Source organism: Scleropages formosus, chromosome 8, assembly GCF_900964775.1.
Source record: "Scleropages formosus chromosome 8, fSclFor1.1, whole genome shotgun sequence".
Taxonomy (NCBI): domain Eukaryota; kingdom Metazoa; phylum Chordata; class Actinopteri; order Osteoglossiformes; family Osteoglossidae; genus Scleropages; species Scleropages formosus.
In genome coordinates this window covers 20,321,261-20,336,852 of record NC_041813.1, presented here as the reverse complement: position 1 = coordinate 20,336,852, position 15,592 = coordinate 20,321,261, and the positions used below count along the sequence as shown (strand labels likewise).

Here is a 15,592-nt window from a genome sequence, read left to right as displayed (position 1 = left end):
TAAAATGAGACAGGGAAAATGTTATATCTGGGAATTCTGACTGCACTTCAGTGCTGCTTGGAAAAAGTTAGAATTTTCACCATAAGAATTAATGATATTTGTGCAGGTTTGTAAACTGAGGAACAGGCCTATATGTTAAGATGTACAATGCTAGTCAAAAAGTAATCGCAATGTACTATGTATGGTCCTATTTGTATTTTATGTGAGTATGTACATGTAAATTAATTTGACTAACAGGCATTGGTGAACTAACAGCTAATACAGGCTGGCACAGGTATTGAGAAACTGGCTTAAGCCATACGCATATTTAAGAGTTTATACAACATTTTCACTCTATGTCCCACTGACAGCACACACAGCAGCTGTAATTAACTGAAAACTGACAATATAATTTAGTTATTTTACAAGAATTTGGAAAGAAGACTTGTAGCAGAAATAAGCATCATGAAAGTAGGGAGCAGAGACCTGGCACAAAGTGGTGTTCAAAGGGGTATCAGAGGGTTAAATGCTCATCGCCACCTCCTTCTCCAAGTCTCCGTGGCTGGGCACGGGTTCGAGTCCCAGTGGTGGCGACAGTGGTCAGTTCCGTTTACGGGTGACCGTGCACAGGGCTGTCATTAGCCACAGCAGTGTGTTTACTGCAGTGTGAGTACACACCCTGCTCCACTAGCAACCTCCACCCATGACCAGGCCCCTCTGCCGGAAGCTCAAAGCACAGGCCTGCCGGGCCAGAGCCACCCGCACTCGCCTCTTCCCACAGCCCTCTGCCATCTTCTAAACACATCGTTTCTCAAATGAAGTAGCAGAAATTCCAAAAATGAAGGGATTAAAGAACGGGGGAAACTAAAACTGAGGGGGAATCTTTGCAGGTTCCTGTTAGAGAAGCTATTTGTGCTTGTCCAGATATACGGCTTATAAAAACTTAAGCTGAGATATGCAGGTGCTTTAATTCACGCAAGGTAAAGTACTTTTAACATAAACAGCACAATCAATCATGTCTTCATACTAGGTGCTGCAGATGCTGAGGGGTGGACTGTGGAGCTCCACCAGTATAAACCAGCTCAGAGCCTGTAGTACATGCCAACTACAGTGCATCTGTACTGTAGTAAAACTAAACTGTATCCAATTACACTAAATGATGAATTATACATACAATTCATATAACACAGTATTTGCCCCAGGGCACTGCAGCTATTACCTGCTCCTGTTATGATCTGATTCATCAGATGAATCTTCACTTCCCCATGTATATTTGAAAACTTTTACATCTGAATTACAATTCTTTGCATAGCTGATGGCTATGTCCACAGTGATGTACAATGATTTTTGTACAGTAAGTGAAAGGTTATAACTTTTTATCAATTTATAACAGAGGGTAATGTTACAGAAGTAAATTGGGCTGTTGATCAAGAGTACAACCGTAGAATAGAGAATCTGAATCGGGAACCTTCAGACAGCAGGGAACTATATGGGATATACAGTATATATTATGCACCAGTTATGAGCAATGTTCTTCTGGACTTTCAGCATCTCTTCTTTCACTTTCTTTGTTTTGCTTGCAATATGGTTCAGAACAAAAATAAAGTACCAAAATTCACAAAAAGAGAACACAATGCAGCATGTTACATGAACACGGACTTAAACGGAATGTGTTCCAGGAGCCATCGGTCTATACACACAGGTGTTTGTGTGTTCATCCACTAGAACCAGTTAGCATTCTCAGCTCATATGTTTCAAACAGTTGCAGACATTTCACCCTGAACATGGTCCACTTACTGATGACTTTTAAATACCCAGGGTTGGAGTCTTTATACCAGGATGAGCAGCATCAATGTTTGAAGACCAGATGACAATTTCCAAATGCCTGTGTAACACTGGAGAGAAGCTTGAAGATCTTTGCTTTGAATGACTTACTGGATCCTGGGAATTGTAGGTGACTTTTCAAAAAGAAAAGGCCAAATTAATGTTACTGTGAATAATGTAATACTTACAGGTATATAACTAGGACTGGAAAATGAAGGCATACAAGTGTAACACACTGGAATCCTCAAACAGATTCATAAGGAAAGGCAATAGAAAGTTGGTACCAAAAAACTCATTTCAACTAGTAAGAGGAATCACACAATTTATTCTACTTAACATATGATAAAACGCTAGATAAAACTGAGTTTAACTTTTTTTTAATCTAGCTGCGCACTGATAAATTAGTTAAATAACTATATAAACCATTTAAAGAGATGCATATTTCAATATTTCCTTAAGTTTCACAGATGTAACTTCCATAGCAGAAATAAAAGCATTATACAGGAAGTTGTTTATTACCATAGATACTTGCTATAATCAAGTGTTGGAAAAAAAATAATGAAACAGTTTCTAAAAACTCAGTCTGAAAGGCAGAATACACAGGTACACATTGTGCACAGGTGTTTAGATTTTTATACTGGAGCAAGACTTGGAGGCCATTATAGTTGAGATTTTACATTTCAAAACTTCGTAGAAAATTTGAGAGTCAAGTTAAATTATATTTGCATAAGGAAAATCTGTTAAAAAAACTGCTAAAAAACAAAACAGAATTTCAACATGTAATTTTGGCGGAGAAAGAATGTAGACAGACACATGGACAGAGTGCATGTGCTTCAGCAGTAATGAGAGGCCTGAATGACTGGAGCCAGTGAAAGGTGAACCACACTTCCGAGATTCTCAAAGATTCTGTATAAACCCAAGGAAACACCCATCAAACCAGACGGGACGAGAAAAAGGAAAAAAAAGCCTCCAAAACAGTAGAACAAGACCGTCAACTAAAGGTCAATCTTGAGGTCATACATCCGGCGCACAAGGCAATCCTCAGCAGCTGAGCCAACTGGCACGCAAGCCTTGATGCTTTCAAGTGGCAGAGAGTAGGAGGAGGACATGGTCACAGAATAGAGGGTACATGCTCTGGCACTGAGCCCAGTTGACAGCTAGAGGGCTGAGACCTAGCGGGACCACAAAAAAGCCACATTCATATCATTATGTTATCTAAGTTCAAATCACCATGTGCTGGCAGGACATGTTTGGGCATTTCTTTGTGAAACGTGGCGCACGCAAGCAATTCACGAGGTATAGTGCAGGATGTTTCAGAGACTTTGTCAAGGGTGGCAAAGTATTATTTGTAAGTCAAAGGACTGAGACCACATTTAAACTTGGTGTCATTTCAAACACTACAAGACACAAGGTGCCAAAGCACATGTGTGGCAATATGGTTACTGTAATGATGGAAGTCTAGTTCTTATTTGTAAGTGCAAATGACTCCTGTGCAGTGCGTCAGACACACAGATCAAGCTGGTGTGACATATTAATACAGTAATTACACTCACTCATCAATAAGTACGCAGCATGAAACGCACTCTTCCTTTGTGTGCTGCTTCATGCAAATTGTTTCCAGCATTTTGCCAACAACGCAGACAGGTCTTCACATCATCGGCTGAGTGCCACACTTGGTAGGCCACTGGCTCCGTATAGAGGAACTGCTAGTCATTAGCAGTGACTGGCACAGCATCCCATTAGAGCCTCCGGAGAACTGGACCCAAGTTGCCGGATGTGGATGTTAGCGGGTCCCAGCACACAAAGCAAATGGAGACCCTGAGTCATGCACCTTGCCTTTCCGCTGGAAAAAGTTTTGCACTCATAGCCAGATGGATGGAGACAGAGGCACTAGAAGGTCCAGGCCATGTGTATGTAATTATGGGACACTTAAAATATATAGCTTCCTCTACAGCTTGCATGCAGCAAGCTGTACCAGCACCTACTACATGAGGGAGAATAAGGAATGGCTTAATACAGGCCAAGGTCTTGAGGCAAGGGGCATTGACTCCTAGTGGGTTACTAGTCTGTACTAATTTGAATGACAGAAACATTGCTAGCTAAGCCTCAAAAAGCTGATCTGTAGTTTCACCCCTTCACAACTTGCTATGTGCAAAAAGTTTGGTGCTTGTTCTGTCTTGTTACCTTCAACAGATGTTGCATATCCATAACTCGAAGGTACAGACGAGAGTTTAAACATGTGACCTATGAGTGATCCCCAGCTAACTGGAACCAAATGCCTGTTTTGCTGTCAGTCAAACCACCTGAAACCACTTCATCCAAAGCTTAATTAATGAGGTAAATGCGTTTGCAGCACTTGAGGCCCTTGGGGACATCCTTCAGCAGGTTATGTGTGGCCACATAATACTCAAGCTCATGAGTGCCTTCAAGCAATAAACGAGCCTAGCAGTGTCACACGTATCTGTTTCTAACTTGTTTATAGAATCCAGACATGACTACAATCAGCATTTAAATCAGGCATGATGACCTCACTTTGAAGCCCGGTTAACAGAGATCCACAGAGAACGTTTCAGAACCGCTTCCCAAGTGCAGCACACTCCATATGTAAAGTATAAGAAATTTTCAGCTGAAGGAAAGTTCTAGGCACTATGTGACTTACAGTAAGCAGCAGTGCAACTCCACTGCTAATGGAAAGCCTGAAAAAAGCATACTTGTGCAATTGTATCCAAAACACCAACAACTCCATTTAACTGACTCTCCTCCAGTGTAAAGCTAAGAGAGCCAAGCCCACGAAATATACATTCACTATCGATGAGTAGTGGACTTTACATGTTAAGCACAACAAGCTGTAGGAGACAGATTCACAGCTCTGAACCCAAGGTGGGGTGAAAAAAAGGAGGCCAGGAAAAAGAAGAGGTGAAAAAAGGCTGCAGAGCAGCACGTCTGCCACCAATATGGAAATGGAAGTGCCAAGCATGGCGACAGGGAGACTGTTACAGACATCAACCATGGTCTCTGCACACATTCTGCCTCATCTGAGCCATCACAGGAAAGTTGAACTTTTAAACTTCAACAAAGGCAATCCACTGATGGTTTGAGTTTACAGCAAGGAGCATGCAGTTCTCCAGTATCGTTGTTAGAACCTCTTTGATCATCACCGAGTGGCATTATGGGAATTTATGTTGTCACTGAAAAGTTATGTCGGAACACACTAAAATAGTGCGCTGTAGGGTAACATTTACATGGTTTTTATTTGTGCAGGCTAACAAAAATGACACAAAAACTGAGAATCAATGAGCGCAGGAAAAAAAAAAAAAAAAACCCTCTTAGCATGCTTACATTAGCATTACGACCCTTGTTATGCATTAAAAACATGCGTTTCTTCAGAGCCCTTTTGTCAGCATTAGCAATGGTGCCGATGGGTTTTTTGGTACCTGATCAAAGTCAGTGGCATGGGGATTGTGAGCTTACAAATAGAGATCGAGAAAGCAACACGACTGGGTAATGAGCTTCCAAAGAGCTCCATTAAAACCAATCTAGTCTATTTCATGATAATGTTATGGCACGCCTCCCCACTGACTGTTTCCAGAAGTTGAAATGGCACAGACTGAACCTCTGCTGTTCTCCTCCAAAGCTCTAGCTAATGACCTGCAGCCTGAGCTGAGAAGTGAGGGTGTCAGCTGAAATGACCACATACTAGCCAACCCACGTCGTCTTCTTGGTCCATACAACGGCTGATTCAAAAGTTGAGACTATACCTATCATTCTGCATCTGAAGATTCTTTAGGCACTTTTCCTTTTCAAAGCACCTTCCATCACCCATGATACACCTCTTGCAGTGATCCCAAAAAACTCAGCCAATTTTCTTGAAACTATCTTCAAGGCAGCAACTATAGTTTTTTTTCCACCTCCTTACCAAACCATTAACAGCAGTGCTTGGCCTTCCAGATCATTATGCCATTACTCACTGTTCCACCACCTGAACAAAGCCGCCCTGTTCATTTTTTTGTTCCATACACTCAATTCAACATTTCAAGTTTGACTGCTTTTCCTGAGCTTTACACAGAATTCTGTTATTTATCTTTGTCTAACAGATAAAGAAACATCACTTGCAGCCCCCATCTCAAAGTAGGAGTTAAACTATTGTGATGATGACTGAAGGATTAAAGAGACATGTGTCCTACTACTACTAAACAGTCACAAGGACTTGATACTCCAACCACCAGACAGCTGCATCAAACAGGACACGTGCAGTACAGTCAGTGCAAAATTTTTCAGTCAAACCTTGTATTATATGCCTGACCCAACACTAAGAGTCTGAGTGGGCAGTTGCTTACCAGACACATCCATTAGACCCTGGGGGGAAATCATAGAGTAGATCACTCTTTTGGAAACTAAGCAATCAGTGCCTTTATGTTTGTATTGGAACATAAGATGTATATCAATAGTTACATTTAAATGCTAGTAGCTTTCAGATGGATTTGGACAGCCCAGAAGAGCAGAACTGCCATACCCACAAAGAGAAGTGACAGGCTGGCGCAGCGGGAAATGGGCACTTCATGCCCTTTGGACGAAACTGCCATTTATATTCACCAACACGCAGGCGGTTTCCACTCTGCACCATCAGATCATGGCCTGGCAGCCCTAACTTACCATTTGGCTTGTCCTGTAAATGAATGTCTATTACATATACTGGACAGTGGCAGACAGCAGAAAAATACTGGTTCCATCCATTTGACAGCAATAAGAGCCGCTTCCTTTTGTCAACAAGGAGGGCGTGTATATTTATAGGTCCTTTCACCAGTTGCCACCTCCATCGCTACTGCAAGAGACAAACCTCTGCATCCGAACATTCGTTTAAAGCTTAAACTGTCCACTGGCAAGTACCTGAACGAGAACTGAATCCAGAGACATGCATCAACAAGAAAGGGCATATTAACAAACCAATACAAACAAACCTAATATTCTGGACTTGGAGCTTACCTGTACATTAACCTCTCGGACCCTTTCTTGCACAACATGGTGACTTCCTCCTCCACTAAAAAAATGGTAACACCAAGGAGCAACATGTGCCTGCAGCAAAAAGTCAACACCTCAAAGGATCCAAAAAGATGTGTATTCTGCCACTGCCGAAACTACATGGTGAAATGACACAACAGTGCATGCAGAATTAACTTTACAGCATAGTAGTTTGGCACCTTCTGTATTTCTATCCCACAATGGTACTGAATTCATTGGTGACCCTCACTCAACCTTCCAGAAATAAAAACCTGGTAACTGTGCTTCAAACAGTGGGTGCTTTGCAGGCGATCGGTACACAATTATGTTCCACCGTCCACAACTGGATACAAAATGTTTGCTGCTTTAAATTTAATATTTATAGGTAAACCCCAACGAAGTTGAACACAGCATGCACTAAGTCATTTATCCAGTAATAAGTCCTTCAATAACAAGCAAAACTTGACACAGTAATGAGTGCAGAATTCTGTTACCAGAGAATGCCACAAATGTCAAAGGCTTGCAGGAAGCACAATAACAAAAAGGAATATTTTCAAGACCAGGGGAGTGACAATCAACAGTATCAAGCTCTATGAAAATTGATCAGGTGGTATACATTGCTAATGCACAATACTGTGGTCCACAAGCACACAAGGAAGTAGACAAGGAAGGACGCCTAAATCTGAGAGAAGGCCAGAGCAATAAACACATTGAAAGCTGAAAGCACACCGGACAACGTAATCATAGCTTAAAATTTTAGAAATTGAACAATGTTTAATTTCACCTCATTTCAGATAGTTGCTACAAGAAAATTTAAAAAGACGCGTTGTCAATACCCAGTGGACTTGCTGTTAGGACTAGTCTTATGTCCGCAGTGTGATTTGTGCATCTAAGTGCTAGTTATGGTTTGCTTGGCACATGTGCATTCCCAGAGCTGCGTTGTGTCATGTCAAAACCATTTTAAAATGTCAAATGAGCAACAGAGTCAAAGAGTGCATTCTCAAAAATGCATCCGGATCTGTACGCTAGGAAAAAAGGAATGTCAGATGCATGTAAGCCGTCTCCAGATCTGCAGATGCTTTTATCATGCATTCCGTTGCTTTCAGTCATGTGCAGACAAGATGTACAGGGTGCATCATTTAAGTCTGGATTCGAGGGCATGAGTGGAGGGCTTGGTAAGACTCAAGATGAGTTTCTTAAATGTTTCAGTTCACTATACAGTCCTCCGTATCTGATGAAGGTATTCACTTTTCAAAAACCCTTTATAACAAGAACTGTTATAAGTGCAGCACATAATTACCATGTTTAAATGGTTTTATACATTCATGTTAATCAAAATTTACATCCATTTATGTTAAGGTGTGAAATGGGTAATATTACTTCAACGGTTAACTTACAACAAGCAAGTTTTGTTGTGCACTTAAACGTTCATAAAAAAACTTTACATATGCATGATACTCAATTTTATGTATTAACTCAACATTTAATGGAAAAGAAGAACAGTAAAGTCAATAGAAATCAATGAAAACAACGCAAACAGAGTATCACAGTCCAGTGAACAGTCCAAACGGGGCCATAATCACTAAGATAACAGGTGAAAGTAGAAAGTTTAAATTTTAAATTAAAAAAAAAAAAAAAGCTAATAGAGGCTGAGAACACAGCACGAGCCTAACTAAAAAGACGACATGGTAACTCTGTTCTCGCACAAATCAGTTGTTGGGAGGTGCAGAAAATACAAATTCGGTCCTCATAAATGCAAAGGAACGCCTTCTAAGAATCTCTGCAAAAGAATCCTTACTACAACCAGGGCCTGACAAGTTTTTGGCTCACCAGCCACTGTGGCTACTGATTTTTCAAAGTCGCTAGCCAAAACAAGTGCCGTGACAAGTGCTTTCACAGAAATGCTGTCCTGACAACAAACCAATCTTTGCCCTCTTGCAAGTTTGGCTAAGTATGTGGCCATTGGACTTTGTGAGCCATTATTGTCTCCAGTTTGAAACTGATAGTTCCCACAACAAAATACATTTTCTGTACCTTGTCATTAGCGTGAGTGCAACAGGCCACGCAATACATAATGTTTCTGTCGGGATACTACAGCCGCTTGCGATCCAGTCTCCTATTTTCATTGAAAATTCTAATTTTCTTCACCTCATGATCTTGATCTACCATCTTCTGTTTTTTGCTGTGCTGTTTGTTCACCTGGTCTTTTCACGCCCTTAATATGCTGCCACATTTTCAACTTTTCTTCCCTCCTTCTCTTGCTAGAGTCTGGTGCCGAAGCATCCAACAGTACGCACATGCACATTGTGCGGCAAGTGCTCATGGGAGTTGCAGCATTATTTAGGATGACATTGATTTGATCGTCAGAGTTTTGTGAACTATTTTTTTCACACCACCAAAACATCTCCTACCAAAGTGGTTAGCAGGGGTGATGGAGTTACCCACCATCGCCATTTTCTACCTGCATTTGGCAGGTGGGTGGGTGTTAATGTTAAGCCCTGACTACAACCCATAATTGAGTATGACAACAGATGTGACACATTTAACAGTGTGTCTACATTATGCTGACGGCAACATAAGTGTGCAAGAACAAAAGCAAAAATGTGACCATGGTGCCAGAGCAAGAATGTCATCGCAACAAAGCACTTAACAGGCATGTCACAGCCTGTGTGTAGAATTGGGTTCACCAAATTCCTCACCTTGCAGACAGTCTCAATATCCCAGGGCTGGATAGTCCTCAAGTCAATGACCTCACAGGACACACCTAGTTTCTCCTGTGCCATGGCAGCCACCTCTCTCATCACGTGAACCTGTAGCAATGGGTCACAGATTATCACAACTGACAAATGTCATTTAGTATAAACAGCATTCCAATATTTTTTTTATGCCAGGCTGATGCTTTATAATGCCATAAGTCAGGAATCCCAAGCAGCTCTTTTCTTTTATTTCAATATATAGGGATTTTTTTTTTTTTTTTTTTAATATTTCCACAGACTTTCATCCATTGTGCCATAAGACATAGTGAACTGCTAGAGAAAAGTTTTTCAAGGTAGATGCTGGCAGACAGCACTGATTTTTATCTAACCAACAACTGCACTAAATTAGGATACAGCTATACTCCTCGAGGACTTCAAACAGCTGTTTCCTGCATCAGTATCTGTTCCAAAAGCTCGGTATGTGTGTGAGAGAGAGAAATAAAATGAAGACCATAAAATGAAGTACAATACTTCCTGTTTTGCCATTTATCTTTCTTGAGGTCAGACACACAAAGATTAGTCTCAGAATAAATGTTGTCAGAGACATTATTCATTTTTCATTCACTGACAAAGTACAGTCAGAGGCAAGTAAATGCCAAGGTGGTGAAAGTAGGGGAAAAGATGAAAGTGGGTCATTGCCTGCCCTTCAGTACCTATATTCTTTTGAAAGCTTTGCAGTTTATTCATTTTATTGTGTGCAGTTCTCCCTTTTTTAAAATTCAAACAAAATCTGATGTGCATATATTGTACAGCTTAATGTCATTTACATCTACTCATTTAGCTGACCCTTTTCTCCAAAGCGACTTACAATGTTAAGCTACTTACAATTATTTACCAATTTATACAGCTGAGCAATTTAAGTTAAGAACCGTACTCAAGGGTTTAACAGCTGCAGATGAGATTCAAACCTCAAACCTTTGGGTCCAAAGGCAGCAACTCTAATCACTACGCTACCATTTCCTAAAGGCCTAGTGTCATGCCAGAGGCCTTCAGTTGTTTTTATTTTAGTACAGAAAGGAGAGAGAAAAAAAAAATTGTGCATGTAATCCTTCAGACTATTTTAAGAGTGACAGAATGTATTTTACGTGACTCAACAATGAACTGGAGTAACCTGAGAAGTGTGAGTAATGCTACATCCAGGTCTTAAAAAGGATTTCCAAAAGTGATTTTTACAAATTAAATTGAGAAGGATGGAATTTTTAGTGGACTGGAATGGAACTAAAGTGAACCAGGCTGTGTCGCTCTGTTAGGGAGATAGCACATGGGCCTGCATGCTGAATGGAAACATCTACGCCAAGGTGAGACACCAAAACCAGACTTCAAAACTGACATAGCAGACAAATTCAGATTTAAAAAAAAAAAATTTAGAAATAAGTAAAAGGACCTAAATTTTCCTGACAAATCAGTTTCCACTTTAGTAACATGAGAGCAGGTAAACAAAGGAAGGCAAGGAAAAGGGAGAAGTGGAGGGATGAGTGTTTGGGTCAGTCTCATGAACCAATGACAAATGTCATCTGTGGTGATTTCAATCACTCAGCCTAAAACAACTCAACATGTTTAAAAAAAAAAAAAAATGTTTATACTGTAGTATGATGCTTTATATCTAAATTAATTTCTTTAAGAATATATTTAATCACATTTTTTTTTTTAAATGATCTCATTCTCATAATGGATCCAGATTTAAAACACCTAGAGTCAAACACATATTTAATAAATTTATTAAAAGAACTCAAAATAGAGTATTATTAAAATGTAAATAATACACAAATGTTGTCCAAACTCTCAATCGACTAAACAATAAAAAAAAAAAAAAAAAAAAAAAAAAAAAAAGTTAAATTATGGTGTCCAGACATGTCTCATTACCATTATATTTGTTCCTGTACCTGCAATAGTTAGACAAGGATTGAATGAAGTCTGATTCTTCCATGACACCTCATCAACAAATTGAGATTAAAGATTTAACATTAAATAAGCTGATCTTTTGTTTTTCATACCTTCAAATTGTGAATGTTTTCTCTGAAATCCCTAAACACCATGGGTTCTCATTAATGCAACAGGATCCTGTTGACAATATTCAGAAAGTTAAAGGAAAATGATTCATCATTTTGAAAGACTGAAGGACCCAAGATAAGAGAATTTTTGCTAAATCATCATCATGACTGCTACCACCTTAATTTTAAGGTTTCTCACTACCATAAATTTCCTCATCTTGTTTGGTCATCCAAGTACAAGAGACTGACCCATAATTTGGGCTCATCGGAGTGCCTTCAGCAGTCCCCAAGGCTCTCCACAGAAGCCATCATTTGCCTCCTTTGTCCTGATGCCAAGAATAAGGCAGCTGCTCAGCCGAGTCAGGTTGTTAGGGATGGGACGACAACTTATTAAGCTTCCTGGTGCTCAGAGGATACAGTACTCCTCAGTATGCTCAGGACAGAGGGCTGCCAAGGTACTTTTGGCTGAATGATTGAAAAAAAATTAATTCTTCCAGCCTTTCTTGAAACTCTTCTTACTTACCTGCGTTCCCCAAGCCAGCAGTGTGATGTCGCTTCCTTCCTGCAGGACCTCAGCCTGGGACAGTGGGATCTGGTAGGACTCCATGGGGACTTGCTCCACTATGGGCAAACACACAGCACAAAGATCTAAAATATGGAAAAGGAGCTTTCCCCAGGGGAGTGGGGGTGCAGTGGGTTTGGCCAGGACCTGCTCTCTAGTGGGTGTGGGGTTCGGTTCCCACTTGGGGTGCCCTGCGACGGACTGGCGTCCCGTCCTGGGCGTGTTCCCTCCCCCTCCAGCCTTACGCCCTGTGTTGCCGGGTTAGGCTCCGGTTCACCGTGACACCACTTGGGCCAAGTTTCAGACAGTATGTGTGTGAGAGCTCTCCCCAAAATAACACAACACACCAGTAAACAGTGGCCTGAGAAAACACCACCTCAAAAAAGTACATAAAATACATACAGAAAATGATCATGAGCACTAACTCTTGGAATTTCAGCACATTAATTTTTCAGCAGGTTTGAAAAGCAGTTTTAGAGTCCTTTAAAGCTCTGGTGAGGACACTTTGGTCATGATGCCAGTCCTCCCCAAAAGGAAGGCTTATGCATGGTGTCAGGAGCCCAGAAACCTGACCATAACATTTGCAATCCCTGTTGAAGAGCACATCAATCATAGATGGTTTGTGCGTATAAAGAATGAGAACTGACTCATAAAAGCCTGCCCACCCGCCAACCAACTACAAGCCAGTTTGGCTCATCGGTGCTCACTACGAGAGCCCGTGGCTCCAAGCCAAAGGCCATCACTACAGCAGTGCTCAGAAACATAAAACTGCACATTTAATTTCAGCCACAGTAATGCGAAGAATTATTTTCTCCTTTTACAATTTCCTGTGTTTTTGCAGCTTTTTGACATTAGTCAGTTGAACTATCATTTCAAGTTAAAATCAGAATGGCAGGAAAAAAAAAAAAAAACTGTAAAGTTAGCAAATGGACTGGTCAAAGGCCTAACCTGAAACCAATAGAGATGCTGGGGCACAACTGTTCATTCTCAAAAACCTGAAAATGTACTAAACTAAAAGTAATGCTGCTTGGAGGAGTGGGCCAGAATTTGTCCACAGTGATGTGAGGCCCTGGTCAACAGCTACAGGAAGTGCAGCTAAAGGTGACACAACCACTTACTGACTGAATGGACAATTACTTTTCACACCTATGACTTCATATTTCACTATCTTCCACAATAAGGAAAATACAAAAACAAAACTGGATCTCTCTCAGGCTGTTTTCACATAGTACTGGAATTCATAAAGAGCTGACCAAATTTAATGTCAAAAAGCTACAAAAAAAAAAGGGGAACATTGGAAAGGAGGGGAAAAACATTTGCACAGCACTGCACACACTGTGTAGACAGATTCAGTGGAGATCTGTTGCAACACACTGAACAGTTCAACCATACGCCATCCACAGAAAATGTGTATCATCTAACGTTAAGATTAGATCAGCCAATACAAGCACTAAGAGTTTATACATAAATCAAGCATGAAGATTGGGATCATAATGTGTGACAATAAGAATCACTCTCCAAAGGAGTAGCTGTACAGGCTGGTTGGTTGGTTGGTTTATTGGTCTGAGCTCTGAAGACCAGTCTCTTCCAGAACCAAGAACTTTGGTTACATATCTGTGTACATGGCATCACAACTTTGCCAGAAAGAATAAAATACTCAGGCAAAGACCTGCAATTCGGAGCTGGAAATAAAAATAGGAAGATTCCTTGCCAACAGGAACACACGATTGTGAGGATATAATTTACTGGTTATTGGCACCAGTGGGGAAGAGATGCTGCGGGTGTGTTTGGCTCCTTTCATTCCACACACACGCACAACACTTGCACTGATGCCAACTAAAACAAAGCGGTAATACCGTACTTTTCTTTGTGTGCATAATCTCTACAAATACAGTACACATTACAAAAACAGAAGTAGTACAACAAAAATCCAATTAAAATATGTATCTATTCTTAAGTTGTGGAAAGATGCTGTACTGTCTGCAGACGCGTCTATATATTCTGGCTGGGGGACTGGACATCTGAAAAAGACTTAATTTGGTGTGAACAAAAAGGTACTGTTTAGGGTAAGTCATACAAACATGTAATTTGGTCTGATTAAGGTGCATGGATAATATCTGTATTTTCTGGCAAAATAAATGTGGCATTTGCAAATGAATGAGCCAGTGTCCAAGTCAGAATAGAGCCCAGACAGAATCCTATAAATGGTCACGGCTTGGGACCCAGCCGGCTTTCAAAGGGAATCCTGTTGCGGCACCAGAACAAATAGACTCAATAAGATGAAAAAGCATTTCCCGGCACTAGTACCCCAGGCCATTAGAGAACAGCCCTTGGCACATATCTGAGACGCAGCAGCAGTCAGTTCAGTGTACAACAGTGCAACATCCATCGAAACAACCTGCTACTGGATCTCTAAAGGCACTGCTACCACAGTGAATTACTCCTGTAAACAATGGCATGAACCACTAATGATACATTAGGTTTGTTCCTAAAGCCATGGACATGACCCAAAGGAGGGTGGTGAGGGTCTCCTAAGGGTCATGGGCCATCTCAGGAAAACAAAGTGTTATATATGATGGCATGACTGCTACAGCATAAAGGATTGTTGCAACAGCACTTGAAGTAGAATAGTTGTGGACAACAACTGATCCATATGCACTTATACAATAATACACAGGGTAAGATGTTAAAAACCTTGTGCTGTGTACGTATTCAATACACAAGTGTCAAGCAGCACTCTTACCTGAATGCCATATTACAGGGGGTGCTATAATTTAGCAAACATCTACAAAATTAAGCAGTACCACCAGAGCCATTCCAATTGTGTAATCAGAACCCAAATTTTTGTTATCTTTCATTTTAGGCACTTCAAAAAAATCTTCGAAAAATTAAGTGTTGGTAATTAATTCAGTAAATTTTATATAATTGACTGGTCAGTAACCTTTCAGATATAGGTGTTGAGGGTAGTCAGCATAAGAATATTTCAGAGTTACCAGCAAAAAAAACACTTGAGTACTATGTCAGATGAAGCTGCTGAAATGCCTGATACTTGGCATGAGAATCACACTTTTAGCTACCAGTTCAAACACCGTAACTGGCATTAAGCAATTAGTGTTTTGTCAGTTTCTGCCTCCAGAGCAAGTTGATCTCGGTAAATATGAGCTGGGAGACAGCAGCAGGGGCCGTAACAGCACCGCCCAGCTCCTTAAGCAGCCCTAAGCCTCCTGCAGGAAATGAGAACAGCAACAAGGGACCTCACATTTGCCACAGAACACACAAGACCAATTGTCGCTACTGATGGAAAAGGAAAAAAGCAGTCATAAAAACAACTGGCTCAAAGACAGAGGAGCAAGGGGAGGAGAAAAAAAAAAAAATACATATCATTTTAATGACACTATTCAAGTGCCTGTGCCAGGGCAGGGCCCAGTGCACTCCCCAGTGGGAGCAACAGAGGAAATGTGCCTGGCCAGAGAAACTTTTGT

The 15,592-nt window shown here is 40.7% G+C and overlaps 1 protein-coding gene across 3 annotated transcripts in view; it reads right to left on the bottom strand.

The window, feature by feature from the left end:
- The window catches only part of bckdhb (branched chain keto acid dehydrogenase E1 subunit beta), a 39,535-nt gene that overhangs the window by 12,523 nt on the left and 11,420 nt on the right, over window positions 1-15,592 (bottom strand). For all 3 annotated transcript variants that reach the window (XM_018756920.2, XM_018756923.2, XM_018756922.2), the window contains exons 7-8: window positions 12,072-12,169; window positions 9,501-9,611 (exon numbers count right to left, since the gene is read on the bottom strand). In XM_018756920.2, the coding sequence (XP_018612436.1) occupies window positions 9,501-9,611; window positions 12,072-12,169 (209 nt within the window). The remainder of the gene's footprint in view (window positions 1-9,500; window positions 9,612-12,071; window positions 12,170-15,592) is intronic.